The 13,371-nt window shown below is 32.1% G+C and overlaps 2 protein-coding genes across 2 annotated transcripts; one reads left to right on the forward strand and one right to left on the reverse strand.

Annotated features, from left to right (window-relative positions):
* The first annotated feature begins 1,587 nt into the window (after positions 1 to 1,587).
* LOC111704533 (uncharacterized) lies at positions 1,588 to 4,622 on the forward strand. Its single transcript, XM_023476790.1, has 3 exons — positions 1,588 to 1,634; positions 3,382 to 3,519; positions 4,048 to 4,622. Exons 1-3 carry the CDS (start codon positions 1,623 to 1,625, stop codon positions 4,381 to 4,383), a joined length of 486 nt encoding a protein of 161 aa, XP_023332558.1. The 5' UTR covers positions 1,588 to 1,622; the 3' UTR covers positions 4,384 to 4,622.
* A 1,191-nt stretch (positions 4,623 to 5,813) lies between these two features.
* Positions 5,814 to 13,371, reverse strand: LOC111704534 (uncharacterized). Its single transcript, XM_023476791.1, has 6 exons — positions 13,239 to 13,371; positions 12,640 to 12,708; positions 11,084 to 11,220; positions 10,289 to 10,374; positions 8,261 to 8,321; positions 5,814 to 6,010 (listed from the first exon to the last, which is right to left on the reverse strand). Exons 1-6 carry the CDS (start codon positions 13,347 to 13,349, stop codon positions 5,968 to 5,970), a joined length of 507 nt encoding a protein of 168 aa, XP_023332559.1. The 5' UTR covers positions 13,350 to 13,371; the 3' UTR covers positions 5,814 to 5,967.

A 13,371-nucleotide genomic window follows, 5' to 3' on the forward strand; every position in this document is an offset into this window, starting at 1 on the left:
GTGCATACAAATTACCAATACAATCACTTAAATGAAACATATAATAAATTTCACCGAAAAAATTAAACAGTGTTAAACAATCTTGTTGACCATAAATACAAAACCAAATTACCAACCAGCCAACCTAACATATTATTGTCGATGCCCACCTACGTTTCAACAAAATTCATTTAAAATCTAAAAGTTTTTAAATAAGCTATACACATGAAGTCGGGGGGCTTTTTTTCAAATTTTTATCTTCTATTTTTTGCTTGTTTAAAAATCAAATTGGTTGTTTGTTTAAGAATTGAATTGAAATAAAAACATTTATTTTGATTGTTTTATTATAAATCGTTATTAAAGGGACTGTGAGCGAAATTTCAAATGAGCCTCCATGCAAAGATGGCAATGCCCGATTCTCAACGGTACCCTCAGGCAACTCTGACCCTTTAGTAAAAGTAAATTCAACCTAAAGTGTGACCGTGTCAACCTTGTTGCACCGGGGGGATACAGTACAAACTGGGTCCGGAAAGGTTAACCCGGCTCGGAAATTCATATGTACTACGGCTGCCTGTGTCCGTAAGAGCTTTGTCATATCAAGTATGAATTAGTTATCAATGTTTTCGTTTCTTTAACCCTATTCCTGCTGGGGGGGGGGAATTTGACCCCCCCCCGTAGTTATTTTTACATAACTTAAAAAGTCTAAAACCGAGCTTTTATACTAACTGCCTGAGTCCTCAGACACACTGCCTGAATGACTACTTTTTCCAGTAACAAACTAGATCTTTAAGTCTTGACCAAATTTCAGTCGTCAGATTTTGAGAACTTTTACCTTTTTGAAAAGCCTACAACATAAGGAAACGATTTGCACAATTTTTGCAAAATATTTGCAAACAACCCGTGAAAAAAATGTGCACATTTTTAGTTTTTCTTAATTACACATCAGGTTACTTAAAATGTTAAAAACGTTTTTGCATATTTGTAATGGCATATGGTCAAGGACTTTTCGAAAATGTATATTTTATCATTTTAAGGAAATTCTATGTTAACAAACATTTTTAATATATAACGGGGTTTTGTAATAAAACTATTTTTTTTGTAGATTTACAATTTTTTTGAAGATTTTAAGAGCTTTTCAATGATGTATCATTTGTTGTATATGGACATTAAACATGGGATTTAGAGGGGGGGGGGTCCAACTTGACCCCCCCCCCAGTGAATCCTGGTTTTCAAGTACCCCAGCAGTTGCAGGGTTAAACAGTTTATTTTCTTTTGCGGTTTCTCTGCGAAAGTGACTTGTGCATTCCTTTATCATTCGAAGCAATAGAGCAATTCAAAAAAGTACATTTCGGGTACTTTCCACATTTTTGATCAGATTAAGGTTCCAAGGGTACCAATGTAAATCGCATAATGGACAAGTAATTTAAAATTACGCTTACAGTCCCTTTAAGAACAAAGGGTAGACAGACATAAATATCAATCCTAATTTTTAAACTCAAATTCTTTTTACACTGGTATCTCTGGTATGTAACTCCCCCCCCCCCCCCTGCTCCCCATAATTCCGAATACAAATATGTGTATATATAAACCAGGTAACCTTAACAGCATTCAGTTACTCTAGAAGATCTAAAGCAGTCAACAACATGAAGTGCTTGGTAAGCAATGGTCTTTTATGAAACAAATTTTAACCAACATTTTCTATAGGGTTAATATACTTACTATTATCTATACTTTCTACAAAAAATATTATGAATTATCAGCTATATTTACAAATGCATCAATTCAATTCGACATATATCTGTATAATTAATTTAATTTTAATTGAATTGTTTACGATCTATGGGTAGCAGTACGCTCCTGGATAAAAGATACCTATATATATACGCAACAGATAAAAGTAAAAATAGAAGTGATCAATATTGAATTTCATTCAATATCAGCCTACACCCTCCAATTGTTCGCTAACACTCCCTTTAAGAAAAAGTAAACTGTTTTAAACAAACAAATGTGTCGGTAAAAACCATAATTATTTCCATGAACATTTTATTTAATTTCGGCTTCTATAAAGTTTGCAGAAAGCAGTGCTAATTTAGAACTAAAAACTTGAGTTGTTTACAATGTGTACACAAAAACCTTAAAGTTGCCAAGAAAAGGGTAGATTGCCCCTATTCCCATGCCTCTACTGCCTGTCTACAAAAGTTTAAACTGCTTTAATCAAAACTTCTTCCTTTGATGCTCTTCATTTGTTTTCATCCATGTTGTATACAGTCTTGGCAAGAATTAAACTTATAACATCTTGATTAGTCTGTTAAATCTTAATCTAAACAGGATTTACAGTCATCTACATACTTATGAAAATTATGCAGAAACTATCGAGATCGGGCCGAGCTTTAAGTGTTAATGTAAAATGTCTATGATATCCGTATTGTACTGCAGATAGTTCTATAATATCCGTATTGTACTGTAGATAGTTCTATAATATCCGTAGTGTACTGCAGATAGTTCTATTATATATCTATTGTACTGCAGATAGTTCTATAATATATCTATTGTACTGTAGATAGTTCTATAATATCCGTAGTGTACTGTAGATAGTTATATTATATATCTATTGTACTGCAGATAGTTCTATAATATCCGTAGTGTACTGTAGATAGTTATATTATATATCTATTGTACTGCAGATAGTTCTATAATATCCGTATTGTACTGCATATATCTATTGTACTGCAGATAGTTCTATAATATCCGTATTGTACTGCAGATAGTTCTATAGTATCCGTAGTGTACTGTAGATAGTTCTATAATATCTGTAATGTACTGCAGATAGTTCTATAATATCCATAGTGTAGTGTAGATAGTTCTATGATATCCGTAGTGTACTGCAGATAGTTCTATGATATCAGTATTGTACTGCAGATAGTTCTATAACATCCGTATTGTACTGCAGATAGTTCTATGATATCCGTAGTGTACTGCAGATAGTTCTATAATATCCGTAGTGTACTGCAAATAGTTAAATAACATCCGTATTGTACTGCAGACAGTTCTATGATATCCGTAGTGTACTGCAGATAGTTCTATAATATCTGTATTGTACTGCAGATTGTTCTATGATATATCTATTGACTATAATATATCTATTGTACTGCAGATAGTTCTTTAATATATCTATTGTACTGTAGATAGTTCTATAATATATCTATTGTACTGCAGATAGTTCTATAATATATCTATTGTACTGTAGATATTTCTATAATTTATCTATTGTACTGTAGATAGTTCTATAATATATCTATCGTACTGTAGATAGTTCTATAATATATCTATTGTACTGTAGATAGCTCTATAATATATCTATTATACTGCAGATAGTTTTATAATATATCTTTTGTACTGTAGATAGTTCTGGTTGTACTGGTTTGCTCTATCTACGGCTCAACTGATGTTCAAGTATCAGCTCATGACCCTAAGACTGGACTCCCCTACTCCTACTCCATCACTACTCTAGACACTGCTGCTCCTATTCCAGGCAGCCAGGTATTTTTTACTCTAATATTTCAGATTTATCTAACTGCTTTAAATTTTAATTATGTTTCCATTTATATAATAAAGTTCTTCTATCAAAAATATATATATTGATATTTTAGCTATAGCAGCTGGCCGAACGGCTAAACCAAATTGGCAAAATAATGAGGGAACCCACTAGTATCCCGGGAGTAACAAAGGGAACCTACTAGTATCCCGGGAGTAACAAAGGCTTTAAAAAGTGTACAGTGATGTAAAAATGGTTCCAATTTTGAATTCGGTAAATATTTTCTGAGAGAAAAATTAAAGTTTTCTTGAAAGGTGATTTTATTTCTTTGATTTCTGTGTTAATTCAAGAAAATTTTTAATGAAATGAAAACAAAATAGAAATATTGGAAGATAGTAAAGGATCTGAACAAGCTCTAACTTTCTCAGCATTATAAATGGATAAAACATATCGAAGTTTGACATTTTAAACTAATGATTGTTCTGTTTTTGTTCCATCAAAGACGACATATATATTTAAAATATGCATTACAGGTCCCTGAACAACTTCAACCAGTTTCTCCATTTAAGAATAACATTCTCCCTCTAACCAACCTTCCCTACAATGGTTACCCCTACAATACTCAAACTTACAATGCTGTTCCTTACAATGGTGTTCCTTACAATGCTATTCCTTACAATGGAATACCCTTTAATCATCTTCCTTACAGCGCAGCACCCTACGGTTACAATAACTTGAATCCCTATTCATACTCTGCTTACAACCCAACTGCATTCAATCGAGGAGCCTACAACCCATACTACTTGGGATACAACCCGGTCGGATACAAAATCAGCAACCAAGAGGAGCCATTAGCTGAAGCTAATTAGAGCAATTTCAACTGTAAAATGATAAATATAATTTCGATATAACATTTATATATGTGCTAGCACAGTCTTTACTGGGTTCCGGAACACCCAATGAAATAAAACCATTTCATCTTATCAGTATAATCCATTGCACTTAATTATATCCTTCTGAAGATGTGTTGTGTTTATCAATGAATGCATTATTAATGTGGTTTTAAATGCATCTTTTTTCTCTTCGTTGAAATAAATATAAAATGAGACATTCTTATCTTTCCAATTAACTGGGTTTTAAATAGAGTCGATTTTTTTTAATTCGTTCATTAATCGTTTGTTAACGACCCATTTTGTTCACTTTTTTGGTCTTTCAGAAAAAGTTGAATTTTGTTCATTTTCAGAATTTATATTTACTTTCCATATTATTTCGTTTGTTTCTAACAAAACGATCGTTCAATAAAATTGTCCGTTCAGTTCAAAAATTATAATGTGCCTTTAGTGAAAAAAAATATTTTTTCTCCAAATTTTGTTCAATATGATCGTTTTTTTCAAGTTCGTTCAAGAACATGTTGTTAACGTCTGGCTAATCCAAAAAATTTGAACTATCGTTAACAATTTTAAATTGTTCGGTTTTGTGTTTTGTCCGTTTAAAAAACAATAGTTTTTTATTTTCTCTGAACGATTTAAATCGTTCATTGATCATTCCAAACGACACCATTGTTCACAAAAAAAATTTATTTTGTCCACAAAAATTATGCCCATCTCTAGTTTTTAAAGCTAAGTACTGATAAAGGAGTATGAATAGAAGGGAGATACAACTGACGTGGTCCGTCCTGCCATATGATTATACATGCTTTGCAGACGGGTACTCCATCTGTAGAAGAAATATTCAGAATAGGTTATTGTATACGCGGTATTGTCATCAGACAGATATTTCTTATTCAAATGAAGTACTGTCTGCAAAGCATGTATCATCATATGGTAGGGCGAGCCGGCCCTGGGTTTGTTATATCTCCCTTCTATTTCATACTCCTTAGTCCTTCTGAGTAAAAAAAAAACACAAAAGGCGTGAGTACAAAAGGAATATATCTAATTAAAATGTAGATTTCATTCAGAGATCTGAAAATAAGCCAGAGCGGTGTCTTGTTGATAGGGAGGGGGAAGGAGGGGAAGGGCGGGGGAAAGGATAGAAAAGGGGTGGGGGAAGACTAGGAAAACGGAGGGAGAATGGGTTAGAGAGAGGGGGAGGGGGTGAGCAAAAAAATCATCTCAATTATTATTTATTATCAAATATAACTTTGTACATAACAGCAAATGTTTTTAATATGTTTAAAAATCAAAATATTAATCCTGTCAAAAATCAACGCAAAAATCATCAATTGAATATAAATATTTAGTTAAAAACGAAATAATGAAATGATAGCTATATGAGCTAGACACAACTTGAATAATTACTGTCTTGCTGTTCTAGTTTATTTAAGGATATGATATTCATCCAGTTTTAAAGATAATTGACTTTACAATAATAGAATATCATCCTTTTAATCCAAATTTAGTTAAAATGGCATCGAATAAGATTCTTAAGATGAAATTTTAAATCCTGGTTTTGAGTTATATGTTGTAGGAGAAGTGAGACGAACGGCTTCCATAAGGCCTAAAACAATTTTCAAATATTAGATAGATTTAAAAAAAGAAAAGTAAACAAAATTTTAAAATTTTAGTTTAACCATAAACAAGGCTGGGGGGGGGGTGTTTGGCGCCCTCCCCTGTAGTTTTTTTTGTCCTTGCACTCTTATTTTTGACACTATCACCGTGAAATTTTCTGACTTTTAATAAATAGTATTTTAAAGAATTTTTGTAAAATAAATATTTTTTTTTAATTTGTAGGGTAGGGTACGGGGTGAAAAATAGTCCGGGCTGCAAAAAAAAATCTAAAATAGCCCATAATTTTTTTGTGACTAAAGATACAGATCTAAAAACCGTAGTTTTGAAAAGCCCTTGAAAAATGCATGTAGAAACATGTGTTACACTTTGATATTTGTTTAAAACAAAAAAATATTTTTAAATTTTTTTTTACCCTTTTTTAGGTATTTTTTTCAACCCTCTCTAGCACCCAAACTATTAAAGTTATCGGTCTAATTTTTTCTTGAGCATGCCTTGAAAAATTGGGCTATGAACATGTTATTCAACCCTATAACTATTCTCTAATGCCTTTTTCTATGTGGAAATTTTTGAAAATTTTGAAAATCCACGAATTTTTTTGTGAAAATCCGCGAATTATTTTTGTTTTGTTTTACGATGTACACAAAGAGAACATGTTCGCAATTAGTTTAGAAGATGGGCGCGAAGCGCCCTCTAAGGCTAGTTTATATATAATTTAGCTTGTGAATCTGTCTGTTTGTTTGTATCCAATAAACGTCAAAACGGCTAAACCGATCGGGCCCAATTTTTTTCTGGGACCTCATATTTCAGGGAAGGTTTTAAATGATAAAAATTGCAAAAAATTAAATCTAAAAGATTTTGATTTTTGTAAAATTTTGGAAATTAACCATAAACTTTTTTTCTGTTATTGTTTTATATACTGTACAAAGAGAAGATGTTCACAGAGAGCCACAATTAGAAGTTAAAGCCTAGTAGATAAAAAAAAACAAAGATTTCAACATATATTTGGAGGATTTACGATGAAGTCTAAACAAAAATGACGTCATAGAATCCTTTGGAATAATGTTTTTCTGGGCACTCTGTCAAACATTCATTAAAAGGAGAGCAGTTTGCTAGCCTGTATAAATAGCTTCAATCTTTCAAGCCAACTGCCTTGTATAAATATATACCTTTCATTGAGTTCCCTGACAGCCTTCATTTACTAGTTTATCATTCTTTATTATTTTAGTAAACGTTTTCTATACACCATTATTAGACTGAACTAGGGTTTCCAGCAAACGAAACGTTTCGCGAAAATAAATGAAGCGAAATTTCGCAAGATTTTTTTCGCGAAAAGTAGGGCATCATCTGTGTCAAGGTTAATTTGCAAGGAAAGTTATTTCAGAGGCGTACGCATCTTTTGTACTGCAGTGTACTGTCTCCGGGCGGAAATGTAAACACAAGACGGATGTCACAGCCTGACATGGGATCCATATTTCAAATAAAATCAATGAAATATTCTGGTCATAGAAAACTATTATGTGAATTATCAAAATTATCAACATTCAATGCTTCTATCCTCCTCGGATACTAAACAAACACTGATGCACCTATTCTTGTTTACAAATTTCGCCCAGAGAGAACTGGTGCCAATGCGTAAGCAGAGTATACGCAACTGCAATTAACTTTCCTTGGCTTATAACCTTGATCTATGTTTAGGTCAAATTGTACACAGCGTACTCGATCAAGAGTCAAAGGTTTCACGGGAGGGTCACATGAAATTACGCGGACATAAAAATGTTTTAGTGTCTCTCTCATGAGGCCGAATTTAAAGAATTTGAGCCGCGTCTTAAATTTAAGCAGCGACTCAAATATGGTTGGTTCTACTTAAAATTGTATTAAATTTTTCAAGATTTAAGCCGGCGCTCAATTGAAACCGGTTTTTGGCAGATTTAAGCAGCGGCTCTAATTCATTTAATTCGGTCACTGGATGATGAATTATGTTTTAAACATTATTTTGTTTGTAGAAATCCACGACTTACTCTCATGAATAAATAAGGTTGCAAGGTTTCAATATTTAGATAAACAAAAGATGACATCATTTACACGGTGTCCCACAAAACATGACAGTTGGTGAATAAATTGTATTAGATATTAAATACTGTTTGCAGTTTATTTCGCAAAAATAATCTCTTCCTTGAATAATATTTTACTTTAAAAATTGAAATCAATTTGTTATAATGACTGAAAAGGATCGAATTACCTATCTGAGTCAAATGAGTTTGATGAGTGAGAATAGGAAGTGTGTGGAATACCAGAGTCACCTTAAAAAAAAATAATTAGCCCTGTTCCTGCTGAGGGGAGAAGTCAATTTNAAATTTTCTGACTTTTCCTAAATACCCATAGCCCACCATTTAGGTCTAACACCGGGCTTTGATACTAACTGTCTGAGTCCTCAGGCACACTGCCTGAATGACTGCTTTTTCCTGTAACAAACTAGATCTTTGTTTTGACCCACTTTCAGTTGTAAAATTATTTGCATACAACCCGTCAAAAGACATTTGCATATTTTTATTTTTTCTTAATTACGAATCAGGTTATTTAAAATTTTGCTAGAATTTTTGCATATTTGAAATGGCATAGTCAAGGGCTATTGAAAAATGTATATTTTATCATTTTTTGGGCATTTTTTTAACATTTTTACTATATAACTGGATTTTTCAAAAAAAATTACAATTTTTGCAAAGGAACTGAGTTTTAGCCACAAACTCTGATTTTCTATACCCTGTATCATGGCAACCCAATGTCGTAGACCTTTGATATTTCAAACTAATCATTATATTAGACCAAAAAATCTCAATTTGAAATATCGAAGGTCTACCCCATCAGATTGCAAAGATATAGGTATTAGAAAATTTAAGTTGGTGGTAAAAACTCAGTTTCTTTGCATATTTTTTCGCAGATTCTAAAAGTAGAGTATAAGAGTTTTCCAATGATACATCAAACATGGTGCTAAGATGATGGGGGAGTCGAATTGCCCTCCCCCCAGCGTATCCTGGTTTTTAAGTACCCCAACAGGGATAGGGTTAAAATATACATAAAAAAAAGATTTCGCTTATATCATGAAAGCATATGACAAAGAAGATGAACACAATGTAAGTTTTGATTAATCTGGGAAATCTTGTGAATGAAAAAAAAATCATAAAAAAATATAAATGCATATTACATAGATAGTATTTCTAAGAATTGAGCAAGGTCTAAAATATAACAAGAACAATAACACATTGTTACATTTCAGTGATAGTATTTCTATTCCACTTTTATATATAACTCTCACAAAAACGTAAAGGGACAGTAGGCGTAATTTCAGGTGACCCTCTATACAAATCACCTTTATCTGATCGAAAATGATGAAGATGATAATGATGATGATGTTCTAGCACTATAGCTTAGAAAGTGTTTAATTCCAAAAATTTCTCCATGGTTGGTAAAAATGTGCAAGTCCTTGGTGTGGAGAAACATTGATAAATTTACTGGTCCTTGACCAGACAAAGCTTTTATGCATACACGTGATGAATAGGACATGAGACTGTCAATAGAAGGTCACTTTAAAGGGACTGTAAAGGAAAAATGAAAGGGGGTATAGGCTGAAACCTGAGAATCTCAGGAGTTGGTTGAGACATATAAGCGTTCTATCTGATGTTCTTGTTTTGAGAAATTGATATGAAACTGTGTAAAGATTTTACCAAAACGTATAAATGCAAGATTTCGTATAAAATTCGTATAGTATTAAACAGATCATATTCAACAAATACCCAACCATTCTGAAAACGACGATATCACAGAGGAGCCAGAGAAACTCAGGTTTGCTCGTATTATTATTTGAATTTAATAATTTTTCATTTTTCAAAGATATAATTGATAATACTATTTATGCGTCCGGAACATGTCACCAGAATTCCAACCAATTGCAGCGCAGTATTATTGCCACGAATCTCTGTCTGTATCACATGAACAGGATACTGCACTGCCATTAGAGGAAGTTCTGGTCACGTGATCCTGACATATATCTTACATTATTGTTTTTGGCATAATCTTGACAAAGTTGTATGTCAATTTATCAAGACAGGAACATCAGATTGATGTCTTATACAGGTATCATTCAACTTCTGAGATGCTGAGGTTTCAGTCTATACCCCCATTCATTTTTCCTTTACAGTCCCTTTAAGCTTTATATAAATTTACAGTCCCTTTAAAATACGAGTTCTAGTTTATCTATCAACTGCACTACCTGTCCTGGAGCTTTTATAAGTATTCTCGGAATGAGAAGCTCTATGAGGAATGCCTCCATCAGCTGAACTACGAACCTCACTGGAACTGAAAATATTTCAATTTTAACTAGTCACGTGGCTCTGTATGTATCACGTGGCTAGAATTTTCACCAATGACCGTTCAGTATCTGGTCACGAGGATCTGCCGGCCATATGTTTCTTTTGATAACTATATTACAGTTTTTTAATCAATTTCTCTAGATAAGAACATAAGATAGAACTAATAGTATTCGCAATCAACTTCTAAAATGTTTAGGCTTCAGCCTATACCACCTTTTATTTTTCGTTCACAGTCATTTTAAAAATAAAATTTCTTTGCAGTACATCCGGTATATATTGAACTTTTGGAAAATGTTGATCTAAAAGTTAAGGTGAAATTCTTTTTACGCGCCATATTCTCCAAGTAAAAATTGGTAGATTCAATTAAAAAAATTTAAATTAAAGGTTTTAATTTTCGAGTTTGAGAAAAAGGAGATCTAAGAATTTTTGCAAAATCTTTACTTCTAATTTATAGAAATTCAGAAAAAAAAACTAAAGAGGGACCACAATTAGTTCAAAAGCTTATTTAGTATGCTTAAAATAAGATTTTATTATCAAGAAAATGAACTGCACAGTTTTAATGAAATCTGTAAAAAAAATGTTTCTCTTGAAAAAAATAAGACAATCAATAAATATCCCGCAGCAGCAAATACAGTTTAAATTCATTGAAGGTCGTCTAATAAATCACCATTTGTGTCGACCACTGTATGATATACCTGTAGTTTGATGCTTTATAAGATGAAGCAGACGCGGATTTACTGAGAGGATCATACTTAATCAGGGGATCAGATCTGAGAAGGGGATCAGACAGCAGGGAGTCTGATCTCAGCAAAGGATCGGATAGCATGCTCGACTAATAGAAATTTATGAATATTTAAAGCTCAATCTATTGCTTTAAAATTATTTGATGTTATTAAAAGTTATAAAGCACATAGTTTTACATCAGCTTATTAAAGAGACTGTTAACGTAATTTGTAAGTGACCCTTCATTTATAGATAGCCATGTCCAATTCACACCAATACCCTGTAAACCATGTGTCCTAAAAACGATGAGGTTTTTATAGTTAGGGAGATTAGAGGTTACAGTGTACACTGTACACTCCGTACTAATCTTTATTTGCGCGGGTTCTTGGCACTTAATTTCCCGCTAAATAAGTAAGAAAATCTACGAAATTTTTTATCATGCAAGGAGGGTATCGTTGTAAATCAGACATACCACTCTATAAATGAAAGGTCACTTAAAATTACGATTACAGTCCCTTTAAAAGTGAAATGGATCCGTGTACAGAGTACACTGCACAACTGCTGTACAATGTACATATCATGTTCATTAAATTATTAAATACATACATTTAATAATTGTAATGTCTATAAAGCCATCAAATTATGAAGTAAACAATCAAGTAGTTTCTAATTTAACCAATTTCCATAATTTAGTTTACATTTATGAATATATTAATTCTGTCTATAGAATATGCTTAATATTCATACAGTTAGATTTATTTACCTTTAAAATATCTTCTCAGCTAAATGAATTTAACATTATTAAAATTACTGCCAAGAATTATTAAATTTATTTTAGTGACGATTTCGAAAAAGACTGAATCTCGAGAAAATAAGTAAAGTCTTTTTAAGAGTATAGACCTATTTCCTTTTAGAAAACAAGAATGGCATGTCTGATTCACACCGGTACTATATTTAAACCTTTGTCTATAGCAAAAAAAAAGATGAAAGTCTCTTAGTTTTTATTTCTTAAGGAAGTGTTCGCGAAAAATGAAAGGCTTAATGCGAAAAATAATCGCTTTTGATTTCTACTAATCTTACTTCTATCTGTTGCGTCTATAAGGAAAACATTGTTAAAGCCGTCTAGTACCGAATAACTTAGCACCCATACAAATTGAAAAAATTGCAACATACGACTTAGACCGTAAAAAATCAATTTAATTTCAAACAAATCATATAGTCATCAATTATCTTTTTATCGCATTAAGCCTATGCCCCATTTTATTTTTCGCGAACACTCCCTTTAAATTTATTAACTTTTTACCATGTGGCATATGTTTGAATCACACCGGTACTATATGTATAAAAACCTTTGTCTATAGCAAAAAAACAATGAAAGTCTCCTAGTTTTATTTTCTTAAATTTATTAACTTTTTACCATGTTTTTCATGCTAAAGTGACATTTTAAGATTTCAACACTTTTCAGATTTAAAAACAACATTAATTGGAGGAATAAAAATGAATTAACAAAACAACAACAAAATCTAACCTTGAGAGAGGAGAACTCCCGGTCAAAGTCTGAAGATAAAGCAGAAGAGGTCCTGCTTGCAACTCCACTCTTATAAATAATATTAAAATCAAAACTTTAGTAAAAGAGTATTTAGCATTATTAAAATTATTTTTACCTTTATATAATTTTGTAAAAACCTAAAGTTAAAAAGAAAAGAATCTTTCAAAAAAAAAAAAAAATATGAGTAAATTAAAGTTTAAAACTTTAAAGATTTATTTATTATTCTTCAAACAACAAAATTTAAAATTTTCATTTAACTGCGAAGTTTGTTGGAGCACCAAATTAATCATTAGTCTTCAAATGTTTTGCTTGTTAAACGTAATTGTTAAAAACACAAATAGTTTAATCATCATACCTTTAACACCTGAGTTGTGAACATTTAATATTTTAAACTTTTTGAATTCCTAGTTTGAAATATTTAAGATATACCACATTCGATTGAAAAGAAATGCATATTAGAAAATCAAAGTTTGTGGCAAATCCTCGATTTCTTTGGCTCTGTGCTCCATCAAATTTTGAATAGTAAAAGTTTGAAAAAATTTCAGTGTATTGCTTTGTATTTGATAAAAAGATGTTACCCCTAGTAGTAGATCAGAATCTCTAGCTCCTAGTGCTGATGGGTAGGCGGGCATACCGCCTACTGAACGGTAGGAGGGGGTGTGTCCGTAGGCTGATGGGTAGCGAGACATTTCTAGGATACAAATTTAAATT

This window comes from Eurytemora carolleeae, unplaced genomic scaffold, assembly GCF_000591075.1.
Source record: "Eurytemora carolleeae unplaced genomic scaffold, Eaff_2.0 scaffold613, whole genome shotgun sequence".
NCBI lineage: Eukaryota > Metazoa > Arthropoda > Copepoda > Calanoida > Temoridae > Eurytemora > Eurytemora carolleeae.